Below are 22,643 nucleotides of genomic sequence, written 5' to 3' on the forward strand. Positions count from 1 at the left end.
CCACTTTACTCGTCGCCCTGAAGATTGCATTCAGTAATGTTCGATTCTGTCTTGGTTTTTTTTTTTTTTCAGGCGGTGTTAGCTCGTCGTCAACAGTGATACACAACAGTACTACGAATAGTTTTACTGTTATAGAGTTGACCGATATGCATCTCGTCTGTTTGTAATCGAAAATAGACATAGCGAAGTAATGTTGAGCTCTTCGCGCAGTGACGGCAACCACATCAGACCATTATGTTGAGGAGTAAGTTCGTAGATTTTTTTGTTTTGCATGCTGGTATTCCGGTTGCTATGGGTCTAATTATCAAAAATGGCTCTGAGCACTATGGGACTTAGCATCTGAGGTCATCAGTCCCCTACACTTAGAACTACTTAAACCTAACTAATCTAAGGACATCACACACATCCATACTCGAGGCAGGATTCGAACCTGCGACCGTAGCAGTCGCACGGTTCCAGACTGAAGAGCCTAGAACCACTCGGCCACACCGGCCGGCGGTCTAATTATCGATTGTGATTTTCTATTCGTAGTTCATTACTACTATTTGAGTTTACATATTGTCATTTCGTCATTTGGAGATACTCAGTGGAGCTGTGGACGCCAGAAAATGGAGTGCCAAGTGGAGAAATCGGAACATTTTCGACATGTTCTTGGGTTGATTTGCGTTGCATGGGAGAAGAGACCAAACAGTGAGGTCATCGGTTTCATCGAATTAGGGAAGGACGGGGAGGGAAGTCGGCCGTGCCCTTTTGAAGGAACCATTCCGGCATTTCTGTGGAGAGATTTAGGGAAATCACGGAAACCTATATCAGGATGGCCGGACGCGGGATTGAACCGTCGTCCTCCCAAGTGCGAGTCCGACATGTTCCTGTGTTTGAGTTCCACAGAGGGGTATTAGCGGCGGAGGCAGGCAGAAAATTTTGCGTCTTGTATGGAGCTAATGGCATTCGACACAGCACGGCAAGAAAATGGTTGCCTCCTTTTAAAGAGGACCGTTTTGATATTAGTGACTCTCCGCGTTCAGGAAGACCTTTGGGGTTTTACGAATATCCTTTAAACGCACGAATCCACAGTGATCCACGTCAGAGTACTCGAGGACTGCCAAATTTGATGAACTGTGATCATTCCACCACCGTGCGGCATTTGCATGCAATGGAGAAATTTCAAAAATCGGGTTTGTGGGTACCGCATGCTTCAAGCCAAAATCACAAAAACCAGCGTGGGGTCATCCAGATAAAATGTAGCACATTATATAAAAGTATGTCATAAATAAAACATTTAAAAACGAAAAGCATCTTTTGCACATGCCCATGTCCATATATATAACATTTAGCAGATGGTCGCTACCTCATAAAAAACGCAGTGAACAATAAAATACACAGTACTATATCTGTTTACTTTAGCTGGACATGTTCTATCTTTGAAGATCTACATTAAACGGTGTATAAAGTACCTAATAAGACCTTAAGATGACAGCCAAGTCTGTCGAAGCCAGCTGTCTGTAAATAAAGAAATGTTGATGATCTTAGCTTTAGAATCTTTTTATCGAGTAAAATATATCGCTCCTTCTGATTTCTCATCGTTATTCCGTATTGATGGCTTAGATGCTGGGTGAGTATGTCTCGTTTCTAAAAACTTTTATATTTACGGTATTGCAGTGCCTGTGGTGTTCAGAAGTAAGACGTAATGTTAGTTCGGACATGCATGCGAGCAATACAGCCGTTACGAAATACATTAAATATATTCGCAGTTGTGAATATGGATAGCCATCAGCTGTATAATGAAAAGACGAAAATGAGAGGTTGTGCCGAACAGGGAAATTTTAATTGAAGGACACTTGCCCAGTATCGGCGGATATATACGATATTGCACTGCCTGTGTTGTTCAGAAGTACGATGCAGGATTCCTTTGGACATGCAAGCATGTCTCCCATGTACGGGAATATACATAATGGATTTGGAACGCATGCTGTAGACACTTGGTTAACGACATATGGAAGTTTGGGTCCAGCTTTGAGTCGTGCTCAATTAGCCTGATGGTAAGGCGACCGCATGCGATAAGTGCAAAGCCGGTGTTCGAATCCCGGTCTGGCACACATTTTCATTGTCGTTATTTCATTATACAGCTGATGGCTGTCCGTGTTCGCAACTGTGAATACGTTTCACGGTTTTCCGTCTGTACAGCCAAACAACCGCGGTGTGGCATGCACAATGTAACAACTCGCCTCACGAGGCCAATTCTGTTGGCGATACAGTCCACGTAGGACCTTGGTATGCCGGCCGTGCACCGCCTCCTCTTCTGCATTAGATATAGTTGCGCCACAGCCCTGGATAGGTTTATATTCAGCACATAACTTTTCCGGTCGTTAACGCAGCGTTGCGACACAGGAGCTGCTCCTGCCTCCCTAGGTAGAACCCCAGTTGTCCACAAGAGGCTGGGTGCCCCCATTCCAGTCGTCACACTACCTGCAACAGCGCCGCTGGTACCAGGAATCGAAATTCGGTCCCCTACTCGCAGTGACACGCGCGCCCGCCGCACAGCTGTGGAGGCTGGTAGCACGTCTTGTACGCCGGAGGATGTGTTGACCTCTGCCTGCATCTCGCAGCCGCCGCAACGGGTAATCTTTATAACGAATGTTAGGCTGAAGTTAGTATTCGATGAGAACACGACTGTTAAATTAAACTCCCATCAGCGGCGGTTTATTTTGTGCGCAAATGATGACAGCTAATTAAGCAAAGGTTATGAGAAGACCGCTCGGGACTGGTTTCTACGAGCGGAGGATCGGCTCATGAGGACGAGAGGAAGCCTGTCGGTAACCGGAAACCGTTTCGCTTGCCGTCGTCGCAGGAGAGTTAATATCATTAGAAGCAGCTGCTCAGCAGCAACGTTTAACGAAAAGGGATGGGTACTGTGGGCTAGCGACCGCTGTCGTTTCCTCTCGAATGCAGCGACGATGTAATCGTGCTAATTACTTCAGGAGTGTCCACCGGCAGCGAAATGTAGATATTCCTTCGTAGAAAGAGATGTCATCTGCTAATTTCGAGCTAGGTATGACAGCTAATACTTTAAGAAATTACACGACTCTCTTGCCACTTACTTGATATCTTCGTACATAATATTATAAGAGGTAATTGCCAGTTGCCTGAAAACTTACTGTTTCCTGTAGTTACCAACAGTAGCTACTCAGAATGCGTTACAAAAGTTATTAGTTTGTTCCGTACGAGTGCAGAAGTCAGCCTTACAGTTCAATCGCGTACTAGGTATGCCACAAACTTACTGAGACGGCGCTGCTGCCGCACTCTTCGCACGGCAGTTGGATCGTATCGCGCTCTTCAGAGCTGGTTTGAACTTGCTCAAGTTGCTAAGAACTCCACTGCAAAATTTAGTAAGGGGAACTACTACCGACGGTAGTGTGGCGTAATGAATCAAGCCCCCGAGAAAGACAGGCCGTGGCCCGTACGTCAGAGCACGTGACACGGCATGTCTTACGAGAGCCAGCAACCGGCTCTGGCTGGGAGCGAGTAACTATTTCTGGCGAATTTATTTACACTACTGGCCATTAAAATTGCTACACCAAGAAGAAATGCAGGTGATAAACGGGTATTCATTGGACAAATATATTATACTAGACCTGACATGTGATTACATTTTCACGCAATTTGGGTCCACCGATCCTGAGAAATCAGTACGCAGAACAACCACCTCTGGCCGTAATAACGGGCTTGATACGCCTGGGCAGCGAGTCAAACAGAGCTTGGATGGCGTGTACAGGTACAGCTGCCCGAGCAGCTGTTAGTTATTTTCATGTTTCCAGGATAGTTTCTTAATGACCGATTGACTTGCCTACCTCACAAAACCCAGCGGATCGACCCACACATCGACTGTTTCTTCTCCCTGTCAGATTTTGAATGTCTTTATTTATTTATTTATGATTCAGCTAATTCAAGCTATGCAAAGCACAGCCTATTTATAAGCTAAAAAACAGAATTTGATTCGAATTTTCCATTTCGCTCTGGCTCCTGCTGTCCTCTGCCAGTATAAACCTGCGACTTTCTTTCAGTTCTTTATGCCAATAGTCGGATTGTCTGTCTTGTGGTCTTCGAATTTCTCTGGGGTTCCACTCTAGTACTGGCTTTGTTGATCTTCAGGCATTTCTTCGTGCGATATGCCCAGCCTATTTCCATTTTGGAGCCTGTGACCATTGGACCTCCACAATATTCTGAATCATGTTCTTAACATACTACACTCCTGGAAATTGAAATAAGAACACCGTGAATTCATTGTCCCAGGAAGGGGAAACTTTATTGACACATTCCTGGGGTCAGATACATCACATGATCACACTGACAGAACCACAGGCACATAGACACAGGCAACAGAGCATGCACAATGTCGGCACTAGTACAGTGCGTATCCACCTTTCGCAGCAATGCAGGCTGCTATTCTCCCATGGAGACGATCGTAGAGATGCTGGATGTAGTCCTGTGGAACGGCTTGCCATGCCATTTCCACCTGGCGCCTCAGTTGGACCAGCGTTCGTGCTGGACGTGCAGACCGCGTGAGACGACGCTTCATCCAGTCCCAAACATGCTCAATGGGGGACAGATCCGGAGATCTTGCAGGCCAGGGTAGTTGACTTACACCTTCTAGAGCACATTGGGTGGCACGGGATACATGCGGACGTGCATTGTCCTGTTGGAACAGCAAGTTCCCATGCCGGTCTAGGAATGGTAGAACGATGGGTTCGATGACGGTTTGGATGTACCGTGCACTATTCAGTGTCCCCTCGACGATCACCAGTGGTGTACGGCCAGTGTAGGAGATCGCTCCCCACACCATGATGCCGGGTGTTGGCCCTGTGTGCCTCGGTCGTATGCAGTCCTGATTGTGGCGCTCACCTGCACGGCGCCAAACACGCATACGACCATCATTGGCACCAAGGCAGAAGCGACTCTCATCGCTGAAGACGACACGTCTCCATTCGTCCCTCCATTCACGCCTGTCGCGACACCACTGGAGGCGGGCTGCACGATGTTGGGGCGTGAGCGGATGACGGCCTAACGGTGTGCGGGACCGTAGCCCAGCTTCATGGAGACGGTTGCGAATGGTCCTCGCCGATACCCCAGGAGCAACAGTGTCCCTAATTTGCTGGGAAGTGGCGGTGCGGTCCCCTACGGCACTGCGTAGGATCCTACGGTCTTGGCGTGCATCCGTGCGTCGCTGCGGTCCGGTCCCAGGTCGACGGGCACGTGCACCTTCCGCCGACCACTGGCGACAACATCGATGTACTGTGGAGACCTCACGCCCCACGTGTTGAGCAATTCGGCGGTACGTCCACCCGGCCTCCCGCATGCCCACTATACGACCTCGCTCAAAGTCCGTCAACTGCACATACGGTTCACGTCCACGCTGTCGCGGCATGCTACCAGTGTTAAAGACTGCGATGGAGCTCCGTATGCCACGGCAAACTGGCCGACACTGACGGCGGCGGTGCACAAATGCTGCGCAGCTAGCGCCATTCGACGGCCAACACCGCGGTTCCTGGTGTGTCCGCTGTGCCCAGCGTGTGATCATTACTTGTACAGCCCTCTCGCAGTGTCCGGAGCAAGTATGGTGGGTCTGACACACCGGTGTCAATGTGTTCTTTTTTCCATTTCCAGGAGTGTAAAAAACTAAAAACCCGCCTCGATTGGGTAAAAAGCAGCTAGTATCAAGTGTTAACCCAGGTTTCGGCGTACATAACTACACATTCTTCAGAACAACAATAAAACCCCAAGTGCCTAAGAAGACCTTTGTCAATGATTAAAAGAACACCATGGGTATGCATTTACGAGTATAAACGAAAAAGAAAAGGAAAACACAAACAGTGCATATGTAGAAAGTCAAAACTTAATGGTGTGCGCTCCACCTCACAGCGACCTATGTTTGATGGGCCATGACCCGCAATAAACTCAGGAGTGAGTTGGAGCGTACACCATTACGTTAAGTAGTTTAAAATGGTTCAAATGGCTCTGAGCACTATGCGACTTAACTTCTGAGGTCATCAGTCGCCTAGAACTTAGAACTAATTAAACCTAACTAACCTAAGGACATCATAAACATCCATGCCCGAGGAAGGATTCGAACCTGCGAGCGTAGCGGTCGCTCGGTTCCAGACTGTAGCGCTCAGAACCGCACGGCCACTGCGGCCGGCTAGTCAAGTAGTGGTTTTGACTTTGTACATATGTACTGTTTGTGGTTTCCTTTTCTTTTTCGTTTATAAATGTATAGCTATGGTGTTCTTTTAATCATTGACAAAGGTTTTCTTAGGCACTTGGAGTTTCATTGTTGTCCTGAAGAAGGTGTTGTTATCTACGCCGAAACCTGGGTTAACACTTAACACTAGGTGCTTTTTTCGCAATCGAGGCGGGTTTTTACTTTTTTTAATATATTAACCAACGAATGCTGACGCGCTGCGATGTTGAAGGTTCTTATGTTGTTAACTACTGTTTTGCTATTGTCCTCATCTACTAGACAGGAACACATATTACCCCGAAGTCGTAACACGACACATACACACCATTCTGAGCCAAGTAAGTCCACATGATGATGGAGATTTAAACTTGTGAAACGCGTCTTGGAAATACGCATATGGTGGCTGATAACAGGAAAATTGTTGTTTCATTCGAAGAAGATTGAATTACACAATTATCCTTTTAAGATAACTACACAGAGCCAAGAAACTGTTATATCGATATTAATTGTACACAAACCGGTGTTTCCGGCATGTGCGCTGCCATCTCAGAGCCTAGAAGGCGACGCCTTAACCCCTGTGGTCCGTTCTGGGACGCCAGACTGAACGCGTGCGTTGTGCTGTGTGTGTGGGCAGTGCCGGTGCAGCGACGACGAGTGCTGGGAGACGAAGCGCCGCGTGGAGGTGTGCCGGCCCTGGGTGGAGAACATGACGCGAACCTCGCGCCTCAGCTGCCGCGCCGCGCAGGCCGTCTGCGACGCCGACCAACTGTGCTACACGGCGCTCGACTTCTACCACCGCAACTGCCGCGCCATGTTCGCCGGCCGCCGCTGCTCGCACCGCTGCAACAACTCCATCTCCATCCTGCGCCGGCAGGTGAGTCGCCGCCGCTCGCGCCTGCCCCGTCCTCCTCTTCCACCTGCTTCCAACTCTTCAGTAACCCCTATCTTCCTGCTTCCATCCCTACATGTGAGTCAGCGCCGCTCGCGCCTGCCCCGTCCTCCTCTTCCACCTGCTTCCAACTCTTCAGTAACCCCTATCTTCCTGCTTCCATCCCTACATGTGAGTCAGCGCCATTCGTACCTGCCCCGTCCTCCTCTTCCACCTGCTTCCAACTCTCCAGTATCCCCTACCTTCCTGCTTCCATCCCTACATGTGAGTCAGCGCCACTCGTACCTGCCCCGTCCTCCTCTTCCACCTGCTTCCAACTCTTCAGTATCCCCTACCTTCCTGCTTCCATCCCTACATGTGAGTCAGCGCCACTTGCACCTGCCCTGTCATCCTCTTCCACCTGCTTCCAACTCTTCAGTAACCCCTACCTTCCTGCTTCCATCCCTACATGTGAGTCAGCGCCACTCGCACCTGTCCCGTCCTCCTCTTCCACCTGCTTCCAACTCTTCAGTAACCCCTATCTTCCTGCTTCCATCCCTACATGTGAGTCAGCGCCACTCGCACCTGTCCCGTCCTCCTCTTCCACCTGCTTCCAACTCTTCAGTAACCCCTACCTTCCTGCTTCCATCCCTACATGTGAGTCAGCGCCACTCGCACCTGCCCCATCCTCCTCTTCCACCTGCTTCCAACTCTTCAGTATCCCCTACCTTCCTGCTTCCATCCCTACATGTGAGTCAGCGCCACTCGCACCTGTCCCGTCCTCCTCTTCCACCTGCTTCCAACTCTTCAGTAACCCCTATCTTCCTGCTTCCATCCCTACATGTGAGTCAGCGCCACTCGTACCTGCCCCGTCCTCCTCTTCCACCTGCTTCCAACTCTTCAGTATCCCCTACCTTCCTGCTTCCATCCCTACATGTGAGTCAGCGCCACTCGCACCTGTCCCGTCCTCCTCTTCCACCTGCTTCCAACTCTTCAGTAACCCCTACCTTCCTGCTTCCATCCCTACACGTGAGTCAGCGCCACTCGCACCTGCCCCGTCCTCCTCTTCCACCTGCTTCCAACTCTTCAGTATCCCCTACCTTCCTGCTTCCATCCCTACATGTGAGTCAGCGCCACTCGCACCTGTCCCGTCCTCCTCTTCCACCTGCTTCCAACTCTCCAGTATCCCCTACCTTCCTGCTTCCATCCCTACATGTGAGTCAGCGCCACTCGTACCTGCCCCGTCCTCCTCTTCCACCTGCTTCCAACTCTTCAGTAACCCCTACCTTCCTGCTTCCATCCCTACATGTGAGTCAGCGCCACTCGCACCTGTCCCATCCTCCTCTTCCACCTGCTTCCAACTCTCCAGTATCCCCAACTTCCTGCTTCCATCCCTACATGTGAGTCAGCGCCACTCGTACCTGCTCCGTCCTCCTCTTCCACCTGCTTCCAACTCTTCAGTATCCCCTACCTTCCTGCTTCCATCCCTACATGTGAGTCAGCGCCACTCGCACCTGCCCCGTCCTCCTCTTCCACCTGCTTCCAACTCTTCAGTATCCCCTACCTTTCTGCTTCCATCCCTACATGTGAGTCAGCGCCACTCGCACCTGTCCCGTCCTCCTCTTCCACCTGCTTCCAACTCTTCAGTATCCCCTACCTTCGTGCTTTCATCCCTACATGTGAGTCAGCGCCACTCGCACCTGCCCCGTCCTCCTCTTCCACCTGCTTCCAACTCTTCAGTATCCCCTACCTTCCTGCTTCCATCCCTACATGTGAGTCAGCGCCACTCGCACCTGTCCCGTCCTCCTCTTCCACCTGCTTCCAACTCTTCAGTAACCCCTACCTTCCTGCTTCCATCCCTACATGTGAGTCAGCGCCACTCGCACCTGCCCCGTCCTCCTCTTCCACCTGCTTCCAACTCTTCAGTATCCCCTACCTTCCTGCTTCCATCCCTACATGTGAGTCAGCGCCACTCGCACCTGCCCCGTCCTCTTCTTCCACCTGCTTCCAACTCTTCAGTATCCCCTACCTTCCTGCTTCCATCCCTACATGTGAGTCAGCGCCACTCGCACCTGCCCCGTCCTCCTCTTCCACCTGCTTCCAACTCTTCAGTATCCCCTACCTTCCTGCTTCCATCCCTACATGTGAGTCAGCGCCACTCGCACCTGCCCCGTCCTCCTCTTCCACCTGCTTCCAACTCTTCAGTATCCCCTACCTTCCTGCTTCCATCCCTACATGTGAGTCAGCACCACTCGCACCTGCCCCGTCCTCCTCTTCCACCTGCTTCCAACTCTTCAGTATCCCCTACCTTCCTGCTTCCATCCCTACATGTGAGTCAGCGCCACTCGCACCTGCCCCGTCCTCCTCTTCCACCTGCTTCCAACTCTTCAGTATCCCCTACCTTTCTGCTTCCATCCCTACATGTGAGTCAGCGCCACTCGCACCTGCCCCGTCCTCCTCTTCCACCTGCTTCCAACTCTTCAGTATCCCCTACCTTCCTGCTTCCATCCCTACATGTGAGTCAGCGCCACTCGCACCTGCCCCGTCCTCCTCTTCCACCTGCTTCCAACTCTTCAGTATCCCCTACCTTCCTGCTTCCATCCCTACATGTGAGTCAGCGCCACTCGTACCTGCCCCGTCCTCCTCTTCCACCTGCTTCCAACTCTTCAGTAACCCCTACCTTCCTGCTTCCATCCCTACATGTGAGTCAGCACCACTCGCACCTGCCCCGTCCTCCTCTTCCACCTGCTTCCAACTCTTCAGTATCCCCTACCTTCCTGCTTCCATCCCTACATGTGAGTCAGCGCCACTCGCACCTGCCCCGTCCTCCTCTTCCACCTGCTTCCAACTCTTCAGTATCCCCTACCTTCCTGCTTCCATCCCTACATGTGAGTCAGCACCACTCGCACCTGCCCCGTCCTCCTCTTCCACCTGCTTCCAACTCTTCAGTATCCCCTACCTTCCTGCTTCCATCCCTACATGTGAGTCAGCGCCACTCGCACCTGCCCCGTCCTCCTCTTCCACCTGCTTCCAACTCTTCAGTATCCCCTACCTTCCTGCTTCCATCCCTACATGTGAGTCAGCGCCACTCGCACCTGCCCCGTCCTCCTCTTCCACCTGCTTCCAACTCTTCAGTAACCCCTACCTTCCTGCTTCCATCCCTACATGTGAGTCAGCACCACTCGCACCTGCCCCGTCCTCCTCTTCCACCTGCTTCCAACTCTTCAGTATCCCCTACCTTCCTGCTTCCATCCCTACATGTGAGTCAGCGCCACTCGTACCTGCCCCGTCCTCCTCTTCCACCTGCTTCCAACTCTTCAGTATCCCCTACCTTCCTGCTTCCATCCCTACATGTGAGTCAGCACCACTCGCACCTGCCCCGTCCTCCTCTTCCACCTGCTTCCAACTCTTCAGTATCCCCTACCTTCCTGCTTCCATCCCTACATGTGAGTCAGCGCCACTCGCACCTGCCCCGTCCTCCTCTTCCACCTGCTTCCAACTCTTCAGTATCCCCTACCTTCCTGCTTCCATCCCTACATGTGAGTCAGCGCCACTCGTACCTGCCCCGTCCTCCTCTTCCACCTGCTTCCAACTCTTCAGTATCCCCTACCTTTCTGCTTCCATCCCTACATGTGAGTCAGCGCCACTCGCACCTGCCCCGTCCTCCTCTTCCACCTGCTTCCAACTCTTCAGTAACCCCTACCTTCCTGCTTCCATCCCTACATCTCCAATACCCTCTGTCTATCCATCTGCTTGCAGTTTTACATCTTCACACTACCCTACCTATTCAACTTCTTCCATATCTACACCCCTATCTATCCACCTGCTCCCGTCCCTAAATCTCCAACTACCCCTGTTTATGCAGCTACTTCCATTCTACATCTTTGTTACCTTATCAGTCCACTGCTCGCAACACATACAGTACCCACTATCTATCCACCCGCTTCCATCTCTACACCCCCAGAACCCCATATCTGTCCAACTGCTTCCATCTTCACTGCTCCAGTGCATTCTACATTCTACCTATCCACCTGCTTCCGTCTCTACACCTTCAGTACCCCTATCAGTGCACCTGCTTCTATCTCTACATCTCGAATACCCCCTCTCTGTCCACCTGCTTCCGTCTTTATGTCTCCAGAACCCCATCTAACGCACCTGCTCCCAGCTTTACATCACCAATACTTCCTCTCTTTACATATACTTCCACTTCTACATCTAAACCAATGTGTGTAGTCTGTTCCTTCATACATGTCTAAAAAAACAGACACCACACGGAATCCAAAGCTGTTGTTCATATTATGAAAACTGAAGGTGGAGTTGGGAGATAGGGAAGCAAAGGAACCATTGATGTCTACTGCATTGGAACTTTCATCTACATATACATTTATACTCCACAAGCCACCCAACGATGTGTGGCGGAGGGCACTTTACGTGCCACTGTCATTACCTCCCTTTCCTGTTCCAGTCGCGTATGGTTCGCGGGAAGAACGACTGCCGGATAGTCTCCGTGGGCACTCGAATCTCTCTAATTTTACATTCGTGATCTCTTCGGGAGGTATAAGTAGGGGGAAGTAATGCATTCGATACCTCATCCAGAAACGCACCCTCTCGAAACCTGGACAGCAAGCTACCCCGCGATGCAGAATGCCTCTCTTGCAGAGTCTGCCACTTGAGTTTGCCAAACATCTCCTTAACGCTATTACGATTACCAAATAACTCTGTGACGAAACGCGCCGCTCTTCTTTGTATCTTCTCTATCTCCTCTGTCAACCCGACCTGGTACGGATCCCACACTGGTGAACAATGCTCAAGTATAGGTCGAACGAGCGTTTTGTAAGCCACCTCCTTTTTTGATGGACTACATTTTCTAAGGACTCTCCCAATGAATCTCAATCTGGCATTCGCCTTACCAACAGTTAATTTTATATGATCATTCCACTTCAAATCGTTCCGTACGTATACTCCCAGATATTTTACAGAAGTAACTGCTACCTGTGTTTGTTCCGCTATCATATAATCATAAAATAAAGGATGCTTCTTTCTATGTATTTGCAATACATCACATTCGTCTATGTTAAGGGTCAGTTGCCACTCCCTGCACCAAGAGCCTATCCGCTGCAGATGTTTCTGCATTTCGCTGCAATTTTCTAATGCTGCAACTTGTCTGTATACTTCAGCATCATCCGCGAAAAGCCGCATGGAACTTCCGACACTATCTACTAGGTCATTTATATGTGGAAAGCAGGTAGAATCATGTGTGGAATGTATGCCAGACTGGGAACAGCTGCATTAAACACTGCACTAACCAGACACAAATACAAAAGAACAGCCTCTGCACGTTCATATAACTGACTTGTCGCGATGGGCAATGAATGCATCACCTTCAGTGCAAATGGATAATTGTGATCGCGCTTCTGCGTGAATCTGAAAGTAGCGAGCAAAGAGGACGCGGATGGGGACTTCAGATAGGTGGCACTACGTGGGGATGTGCGTCAGTAAAGGAGTCTGTGCAACTGTGGTAAACACTGTGTTTGGGTAACGCAGTTGTTAACACACCTGCCTAGTAAGCAGGTTCAAATGGTTCAAATGGCTCTGAGCACTAAGGGACTCAACTTCTGAGGTCATCAGTCCCCTAGAACTTAGAACTAGTTAAACCTAACTAACCTAAGGACATCACACACATCCATGCACGAGGCAGGATTCGAACCTGCGACCGTAGCGGTCGCGCGCTTCCAGCATAGAACCGCTCGGCCACCCGGGCCGGCAGTAAGCAGGTGATCATAGGTTCGAATCCTGGTCCACCACACATTTTTTACTCGTTGCTGCTGACTCCATATAAAGTCCTTATGTAACTGAAATTAATGGTTTCTTCCCTTTCTTTTCCTTTTTCCCACCTCCTCATAACCCCTACATCTCCAGTACCCCTATCTAACACCTTGCTTGCACCTCTACATGTGCAATACCTCCTATCTATCTACATGCTTCCACCTGCACATGTCTAGTACGCCCTACCTATCCACCTGCTTTCATCTCATCTCCAATACCCCCTATCTATCCATCTGCTTCCACCCCTACATCTCCAATACTCCCTGTCTATATTAATAAATGGCTAAAACGATCACAAGATACAGTTGCAGACTTTCTATCTAAAAGCTTCCAGCGGCTACAAATTCGGTATTTCATATTTCATGTGTTATTTCATATTTCATGTGTTATTTGACCAAATTAAAAAATTTATAATGCTGTCAATAAGAGGAATAATCTTATCGTAAAGCTTTATTACGATAAGACAAGTTTTAACGATAGAAACTCTGTATACGGAGTGAAATGGGCATAAATGCAGATATTTTATATGTTGTACCTTACTATGTCTACACGTCACTGTGTCTGTTGCTTTCTCTCTGTGTCAAATAGTCTTGCAGCAAAAACATCACATAATGTACCACCTGATGTTTTCTACATGGTTATAACTGCATCACGAAATAGACTATGCCTGCAGTATAGACCAACTGTTGTGCATCCACGTGTCCACGCTTCGACACCTGACATGATGAAAATACGCATTAATGAATTACTCTTTCCACGTGTACTTGTAGGCACTAAACACATACTACTCCTAATAGGTATGAAGTAAATACTGATGCAATATCGTTCAGTAGAGTGTTCTCAGTCATCAAGCAAAATGTCTGCACTTATACGAGATATACCGTGTACATCTTGAAGCAGCGTAACTCACAGTGCACAAATTATCCATACTGTACTTATCTATGAGCGCACTTAGCTACTTCTAACGAAGTGTACATATAATTGAAACCTTTTCGAAACTTTTTGTCGCTGACATCCACCATAAAATAAAAAAGGAAAAAAATTGTCGCCTCGTATATTTTTGCTGTTCATATATTAAAACTTCAGCATCAGGTATGACGTTTTATTATATTAATTCTTTATTGGTAACTCTATTCGCAAAATATTTTGCAGACTGTACATAAACCACTGTATGTACCTACAAGGTTGCGCCACTGCGTAACACATACTTCAGGACATATGAAGAGATAAACATTGAAATGTGTGAAATACAGTTTTGACTTTTTTGTTAGTCTGCGACTCAATATTCCCGTAACTAATAAAGCTAACGTAATTACGACTTTTCGACTTCAACCGTAAATGTTTCACATGCTCAACGATAAATATTTAACGCATTAACTAATTTGTAAAGTAACTAGACGACAATCTGTTTTATATATTGGAGATCGGATTTTTGAAGGCTTGAGTCGGTGGAGGTGTTGCTCATATCCACTACAACCCGTTTCACGCAACTTAAATTTTGTCTGTTCCTCTAACTAGAACACACAACATAAAAAAATAATATATCGCCGCCCCCCAGGAGACATCACACTAATACCGCAAAACACAGCCTGCATACTTGATAATGAGATCAGTACAGGGGACAAGAGAGACGACAAGTTTCATAACGTGTACCATATCCGGGACTAAGGCAACCAGTTCGTAATTAAATCCTTCAGAGGTAGCACATTGCTGGGATCGCACTGTCCTACGTATTAGTATTTAAGGATCATGGTGTATGACAGAACGAGCGAACGGCGAGCACTGATATGCTGTAGCCGCGAGGTCTACGAGGGGGGGGGGGCTTGCCACGGCTCGCGTGGCTGCCCCCGTCGGAGGTTCCGAGTCCTCCCTCGGGCTTGGGTGTGTGTGTTGTCCTTAGCGTGAGTTAAGGTTTGACTGAGTAGTGCATAAGCTTGGGGACTGATGGCCTCAGCAGTTTGGTCCCACAGGAACTAACCACAAATTTACATTTTTTTTCTTTTTTTTTTTTTTGCGCCGTTGCAGGAGAAGGCGGCCAAGCTGTCGGACTGCCGGTGCGACGGCAGCGAGGGCTACGACTGCGAGCGCGTGCGCGTCAACATGAACCGCCTGTGCTTCCCCGCCAGCGCGGAGCCGCCCCCGCGGGAGCTGGCCGAGCCGCCCCCGCCGCCGCCGCCCACCGCCGCCGCCGCCGCCCCCGGCGCCGCCCCGCTGCCCGCCACCGCGTGGCTCGCGGCCCTGCTGTGCTGGAGGCTGCTGCCCCTCGCCACCTGACACAGGTACCCACTGCCACACACACTGCCACCCCCCTGCCGCTCTCCTTGGGTCGCGAGCCCAAACGTCGACGTGCTACGTGCACAAAGCATAGAAGTAAATAGAGTGACCTTCGTGCGCACGAGATGTGTCGAGCTGCCCCCCTCCCCTTCGGTACCCACAACCACAGAGGTGCTAGTCGCTCCACGCAACTCATATATACTGTTGGTTAAAAACAGTTTTGGTTGCAAGTTTAGTTTTTATTTTTTTTATTTTTCAACGACGCGTTTCGCCTTATTTACGCATCTTCAGGTTATCTTTATGTTTACTACCTGAGCCCCCATCCTACTGTTAGTCGCTCCTTTGAACGGGAACGCCTTATGCAGATTTTGGTGTCTCTCGCGTCCATCTAGAAAAGATAACCTGAAGATGCCTAAATAAGGCGAAACGCGTCGTTGAAGAGTAAAAAAAAACTAAAATTGCAACCAAGACTGTTTTTAACCAATACTGTTAAGCACTGGTTTGCTGTATGCCACATATGCATTGGAAGAATATATATATAAGCTTCTCGCGTGCTCTCCGCTATGTAGTTTTTCTCATTCGATTTTGAGGAAACTATACGGTGAAAAAATCATTTTTCCACATCTTGTAGCGACACATCGCAGCTTCAAAATGAACTTGTTTTCTTTTCTTTATTGCCCACAGTCACTGTGATACTTCTGTGTAAAGTATGATGTTTTGAAATGTGTTTGGTAATCCATCAAGGAAGGAGGGCGCTGCAGCCGAAGTACTTGAGTAACGATAACGAAACCAGCGGCTGTATTTGAACCTGCGTCATTTATTCTTTTCAACACATGCGATCAGGTTCGATACCAAATGGCGTTATCCTCAGGCCGCAGGCGTAAGATGCCATCCACAGTCGTTCTCATGTGCAGTGAACAGAATCGTATGCAGCAGGGTAGTAGCAACAGGATTCCGTTCCTTCCACGCTGGTCTTGTTATTGCCACAGAACGTACGGAATCCAGGTAATTTTTTCCAGCTGCATACGATTCTAATCCCTACAGGGTGGTGGATGGCTGCTTACGCTTGGGCCCTGAAGATGGTAGCTTGTGCTAAGAAGAATAAATGACGTAGATTCAAATACAGCCGCTGGTTTTGTTATCATTGTTCAAGTATTTTGCAATGTAGTCGCTGGCCAGTTTACGTTCGGTGCGTTTTATGCCACACGTTACAGCGTATGAAATACAGCAAACGTTCCGAAGTTGTTTTTAACTTTGGAAGCAGAGGCATATCTTTTCCGTTGTCGAGAAAATACGTGCGACATATTGGAGATTGCCCGTGACGAGTTCGCCACTTACGCGTCGCACATGCGGCTATTGCCGCCTGCTGTGTGCAGTGCGGAACTGCTTCGTATTTCTCTTCTTCGAATGCTGCCTGCAAAAATAGAAGATGAAAATGAAAGAAAAACGAAATGAAATGAAAAGACTCCGACAATAATCAGCTCATAGCGCTGACGGTATATTTTTCGCATTCCGTATCTCAGTCGGTAAAAAAATAGAGACCTAATACGATCATTTTTGGCTGTCAGTCTGTCTCTCCTATAGCACTGCTGTTTCTCAGGACGTACCAAGTTGAAACGTACTGAAGTCTACGATCCCCTCACGTCCGAAAAAAGCTTCTGCGTCAGTGCAGGCAAACGACACAGCCATTTACGTCACATATTTTGATGTCTTTCCAGTGTAGGTGTGGATAACAGGCAAAAATCGTTGAAATTCTGGAATCCCCGGATGGGTGAACTATCTGTACACATACTTAAGTTTCTACTGAACCATCACAGCGCGAATCCTACTCGCATTAATCCAGATTTTCTTCAGTCTGTGCTACCTGGTCTCAGGAAGGAATGTTACGTGCGTTATTTTGTTCATAACGTTACGTTTATTGTTGGATTTATTCGCTCATTTATGTAACTAAAACGTTGTATGGGAGCGAAAGCTGGGTGGATTCAGGTTACCTTATCAACAAGGTTGAGGTTAAGGATATGAAAGTAGCTAGGATGATTGCAGGTACTAGTAGATGGGAACAATGGCAGGAGGTTGTCCACAATGAGGAAATCAAAGAAAAACTGGGAATGAACTCTATAGATGTAGCAGTCAGAGCGAACAGGCTTAGATGGTGTGGTCATGTTACATGCATGGGGGAAGCAAGGTTACCCAAGAGACTCATGGATTCAGCAGTAGAGGGTAGGAGGAGTCGGGGCAGACCGAGGAGAAGGTACCTGGATTCGGTTAAGAATGATTTTGAAGTAGTAGGTTTAACATCAGGAGAGGCACCAATGTTAGCACTGAATAGGGGATCATGGAGGAACTGTATAAGGGGGGCTATGCTCCAGACTGAACGCTGAAAGGCATAATCAGTCTTAAATGATGATGATGATGATGATGATGATGATGATGTAACTAACTTGAAAACAAACTAAAATGAAAACTAAGACATGTAAAACAGACCCGATAAAAAGGTGAGATGAGGCAGTGAGTAAACAAGTAAACACAGAGAAAAGAGCAGCGAGACTGGTGCTGCGGTGCGTACCGTAAGGTACCCACATGCTGGGGGTCGGAGCGTACGCCCTCCGGTCCTACGCCACAGTAAAGCCCCCTCTACTTACTTTTATGCTCTGTGGCTACGCGGCGAGATTCTGACGTCAGAGCTTGTGAAACGCACCCTGGGGGGTATTTACGAACATGCAGAGCAATCCCAAGTACGTCAGATACCCTATCTGATGAAATGTATCTGGACACCTCCATGTAATGCGGGATTGACAGCTAGATGTCACCAGAGACGCTCTCGCCAGTATGAAAGCAGTCTCTGTCAGAAGGGATGCAGTAACAGCAGGACGGGTCTGCCACGAGGGCCGCAGTGACTCTTACCTGAGTAACAAAAAACATTGGGGCCATTTCAACTCTTCTAAACCTGAAGAGCCGACTGTTGGTGATGTGAGTGTCGACTGGAAACTAGAAGGAACAACCGGAGCTAAAACAATAACAGGCAGACCTTACGTACTGACCATTCCGCAGAGTGGTTGTAAAAAAATTATTTGTGGACAACAACATTCTTGAAAAGGAACACCGTGGAACACCATTAGGATGACTTCGCTCCAGACCCCAGCCTCGAACGCCCCTATCTTCTCTCATTTCGGCTCTTGAGGAAGAATGGGGTGCCATTCCTCCACAGACATTCAGAAGCGTCTTTGAAAGTGTACGCGGCAGAGTTGAAGCCGTCATAAAGGCGAAGGGTGAATAAACTCTGTTTTACAGTCCACCAGTAGGTGTACGGATGATAGCGTATTATGAACACATTTTCGGAAGTGAACCAATGAATTGTGAAACGCTACCTACGTCACGCGCAGGTCGCTTCTCGTTTCATTACGGAAAGAGCATCACGGCTACCTCCACACAGAGAACAGTTACGTGTTTCGATTTTTATATTCAAAGAAGTGTGCCTATACAGCGTCAACACTACAGATTATCATGATAATCGTTGTCGCTCTGAGTCTCAGTCTCGTGTGAGTAGCTATTTTACGATTATGCGTTTCGGCAACTCGTGTGTAATTTATAGTTCGCGCACGTCGCCTGCGGCCGCCAATTGCCGCTGGAGCGTACTTACCATATGGACAAGCCGGAACGTTTATGAGCGTTCACCGGCCGCGGTGGTCTAGCGGTTCTAGGCGCTCAGTCCGGAGCCGCGCGACCGCTACGGTCGCAGGTTCGAATCCTGCCTCGGGCATGGATGTGTGTGATGTCCTTGGGTTAGTTAGGTTTAAGTAGTTCTAAGTTCTAGGGGACTGATGACCATAGATGTTAAGTCCCATAGTGCTCAGAGCCATTTTTTTATGAGCGTTCAGCAGCATGGTGGGTACCACGTCGTCGCGTTAAACGTTGAGTGACACGTTCCGTATGAAGGTGATTTTATTCCGTCCTCACACGGAACATGTTTCTCAAAGTGCGGCGCGTCAGACGTGATTGGCGGACGTTCAGAAACCAACTGGTACATCACACGAAGCATATTCCGGAATGTGGTTTACGATCGCAGCGCTCTCTACCTGCAATTGTCGGCTATACCTGGCGCGCGTAAAATGCGAGAGAATCAGGCAGTGACGCAAATAGAAATACTGCAATTCATTTGTCCACGTTCTTTGGCACATTTACAAGGTCTACCTCCACATCTACTCCGCAAGCCACTGTAATGTGCGTGGCGGAGGGTACCCTGTACCACTACCAGCCACTTCCTTTCCTGTTATAGCCGGAAACAGAACGAGGTGAACAAAACTGTCTATATGCCTCTGTACGAGCCCTAATTTCTCGTGCCTTACTTTCGTGGTCCTTACACGCAATGTATTTTGGCGGCAGTAGAATCATTCGACAGTCAGCTTCAAATGCCCTTCCTTGAAAAGAAGGTCGCCTTCCCTCCAGTGGTTCCCATTCGAATTTCCAAATCATCTCCGTAAAACTTACGTGGTGTTCGAACCTACTGGTAACAAATCTGCCAACCCGCCTCTGGATTGCTTTACTTTGGGATTTACTTTACTTGATACAGAAAATATGTTTGGGAAATAAGATAACAAGCACTGGCGCCATTCATCAAGGAAGGTAACACTTAATGAGGCACTTTTGAATGAGGAGCTCTCTTGTTTATACGTAATATCGATTATTTACTTCTATTAAATTAATGAAGAATCTCTAGAATCTTTTGGAAAACGTGAAGGTGAATAAGAAAATATTGCAGAAAGAAGTACGCTACATGGCAAACTTCCAGCGTAGAGTCCACGTCCCTGTCTAATACAATACTTTTTCCTGCCTTTATTTAAAAATGTTCAGTATTACACTAAACAATACTATAGTATCTATTGCATTCTCATAGGTCGTCTCAATTTTCAACCTGTTTTACTCTGTGTTTATAACCCTACCGGCTACTACTAAATTAGCAACAAACCGATAATGTTACCCCCGTGAAAGGACACTAATTCGACCGTGTCCGTGAGTAATGGAAAGGTATGGCTGTTTTTGTTTCTCTAAAGATTTATATTGAAAGGACGCGGTAGCAGAACAAACGAGAATCGAACTAAGGTTCTATTAGTAATCAAGTAAACTGTAATTACATTTAAGGCTCAAAAATGGCTCTGAGCACTATGGGACTTTAACATATGAGGTCATCAGTCCCCTGCATTAAAGGAAACGGTCCCCAGCCTAATTAGACAAATTTGTACCAAGTACTAGCATGGTTCATGAAAGGAAGTTAACCATTTGGACTGACTTCACGTGATACAGAAATTATGTTTTACGAATAAGATACTAAGCACTAGCGAAATTTATCAAGCAAGCTAACAGTACTTTGGCATGAACAACACAGAAGGAATGTAAAACATTTCTGCAACAACTGGCTCTCGATGACATTTAATATCCGTCAATTACAGTAGGAAGTTAATTATCATTATAGGTACATGATTACTAATAGTGGAGCGCTTATAACCCGGACGAGTAGTCCTTTTGCCAATGTAATTAATGGAAATTACTACCACTGAAACAATTTTAAAGTAATTGCATCATTTGTACTGATTAGTGTTTGTATCCATGGCTCTTGCTGTGTAACTAGCTCTAAAAATTTTCTTCTCAGCGTCGTATTTTCATAGGGCAGAGCTAACCAAAGCATGCCATCAATAATGCCAAATTACTTCCACATCATAATGTTGCTGTTCTTCTTGCCTCGTTCAATTCACAGGATGCGAACACGTTGACTGCTAGTCACTGACTGACTTGCCACAAAGGAGCCTCGCAGTTCGACCGCCAGCTCCACCTTTCTTACTCCCGCCAAGCCAGTTTCACTGCACAGGGGCTTCCCTCCAAGTACTACCTGATTACAAACCTACATGCTCTATGCATGAACCAGTACTACAAGTGAAATTTTAACAATCCCATTATTACAGCATATTAATTTTGAAGTTACAAGCATAGATTAATTACAGTTGCATAAATGGTCATAAATAATGAATGAAACTTTAACTCTATTAGACAAGGGGAGTTGCTACTCACCATATAGCGGAGATGCGTAGTCGCGATACGCACAACTAAAAGATTCACACAATTATAGCTTTCGGCCATTAAGGCCTTTGTCAGCAATAGACACACATACACACACGCACACACACACTCTCACGCAAACGCAACTTGCATACACGTCTGCAGTCTCAGACAACTGAAAGCACACTGAAACCACGTCTGAGAGTGCAGACGCGTGTACAAGTTGCGTTTGCGTGAGAGTGTGTGTGCGTGTGTGTATGTGTGTCTATTGCTGACAAAGGCCTTAATGGCCGAAAGTTAGAATTGTGTGATTCTTTTTGTTGTACTTATCGCGATTCAGCATCTCCGCTATATGGTGAGCAGCAACTTACCTTCTCTAATATTGTTACATTGCAGCCTGGATTTTCCATTGTTTGAATAAAACGTTAACACAGATGTTAGATCAAAGAGCTTCGCGTTCACCTTGCCCTTCGTTGGCTTCCTGAAGACACCACTCCAGTCTCGCTCTACCGCCTTCAATTTCACGGCCTTCGCATGAAACTTCGCGATAGTACGAGGTGCATTCAAGTTCTAAGGCCTCCGATTTTTTTTTTTTTTTTTTTTTTTTTTGCTAATTAACTACTCACCCGAAATCGATGAAACTGGCGTTACTTCTCGACGTAATCGCCCTGCAGACGTACACATTTTTCACAACGCTGACGCCATGATTCCATGGCAGCGGTGAAAGCTTCTTTAGGAGTCTGTTTTGACCACTGGAAAATCGCTGGGGCAATAGCAGCACGGCTGGTGAATGTGCGGCCACGGAGAGTGTCTTTCATTGTTGGAAAAAGGCGAAAGTCACTAGGAGCCAGGTCAGGTGAGTAGGGAGCATGAGGAATCACTTCAAAGTTGTTATCACGAAGTAACTGTTGCGTAACGTCAGCTCGATGTGCGGGTGCGTTGTCTTGGTGAAACAGCACACGCGCAGCCCTTCCCGGACGTTTTTGTTGCAGTGCAGGAAGGAATTTGTTCTTCAAAACATTTTCGTAGGATGCACCTGTTACCGTAGTGCCCTTTGGAATGCAATGGGTAAAGATTACGCCCTCGCTGTCCCAGAACAGGGACACCATCTTTTTTCAGCACTGGTGGTTACCCGAAATTTTTTTGGTGGCGATGAATCTGTGTGCTTCCATTGAGGTGACTGGCGCTTTGTTTCTGGATTGAAAAATGGCATCCACGTCTCATCCATTGTCACAACCGACGAAAAGAAAGTCCCATTCATGCTGTCGTTGCGCGTCAACATTGCTTGGCAACATGCCACACGGGCAGCCGTGTGGTCATCCGCCAGCATTCGTGGCACCCACCTGGATGACAGTTTTCACATTTTCAGGTCGTCATGCAGGATTGTGT

General features: G+C 47.9%; 1 protein-coding gene across 1 annotated transcript in view; it reads left to right on the top strand.

The window, feature by feature from the left end:
• LOC126191541 (growth arrest-specific protein 1-like) overlaps positions 1 to 22,643 on the top strand; it is a 73,896-nt gene that overhangs the window by 39,883 nt on the left and 11,370 nt on the right. Inside the window, exons 2-3 of the mRNA XM_049932446.1 lie at positions 6,870 to 7,109; positions 14,955 to 15,208. Coding sequence (XP_049788403.1) covers positions 6,870 to 7,109; positions 14,955 to 15,203 — 489 coding nt within the window. The 3' untranslated portion in view covers positions 15,204 to 15,208. The remainder of the gene's footprint in view (positions 1 to 6,869; positions 7,110 to 14,954; positions 15,209 to 22,643) is intronic.

Source organism: Schistocerca cancellata, chromosome 6 (assembly GCF_023864275.1).
Source record: "Schistocerca cancellata isolate TAMUIC-IGC-003103 chromosome 6, iqSchCanc2.1, whole genome shotgun sequence".
Taxonomy (NCBI): Eukaryota; Metazoa; Arthropoda; class Insecta; order Orthoptera; family Acrididae; genus Schistocerca; species Schistocerca cancellata.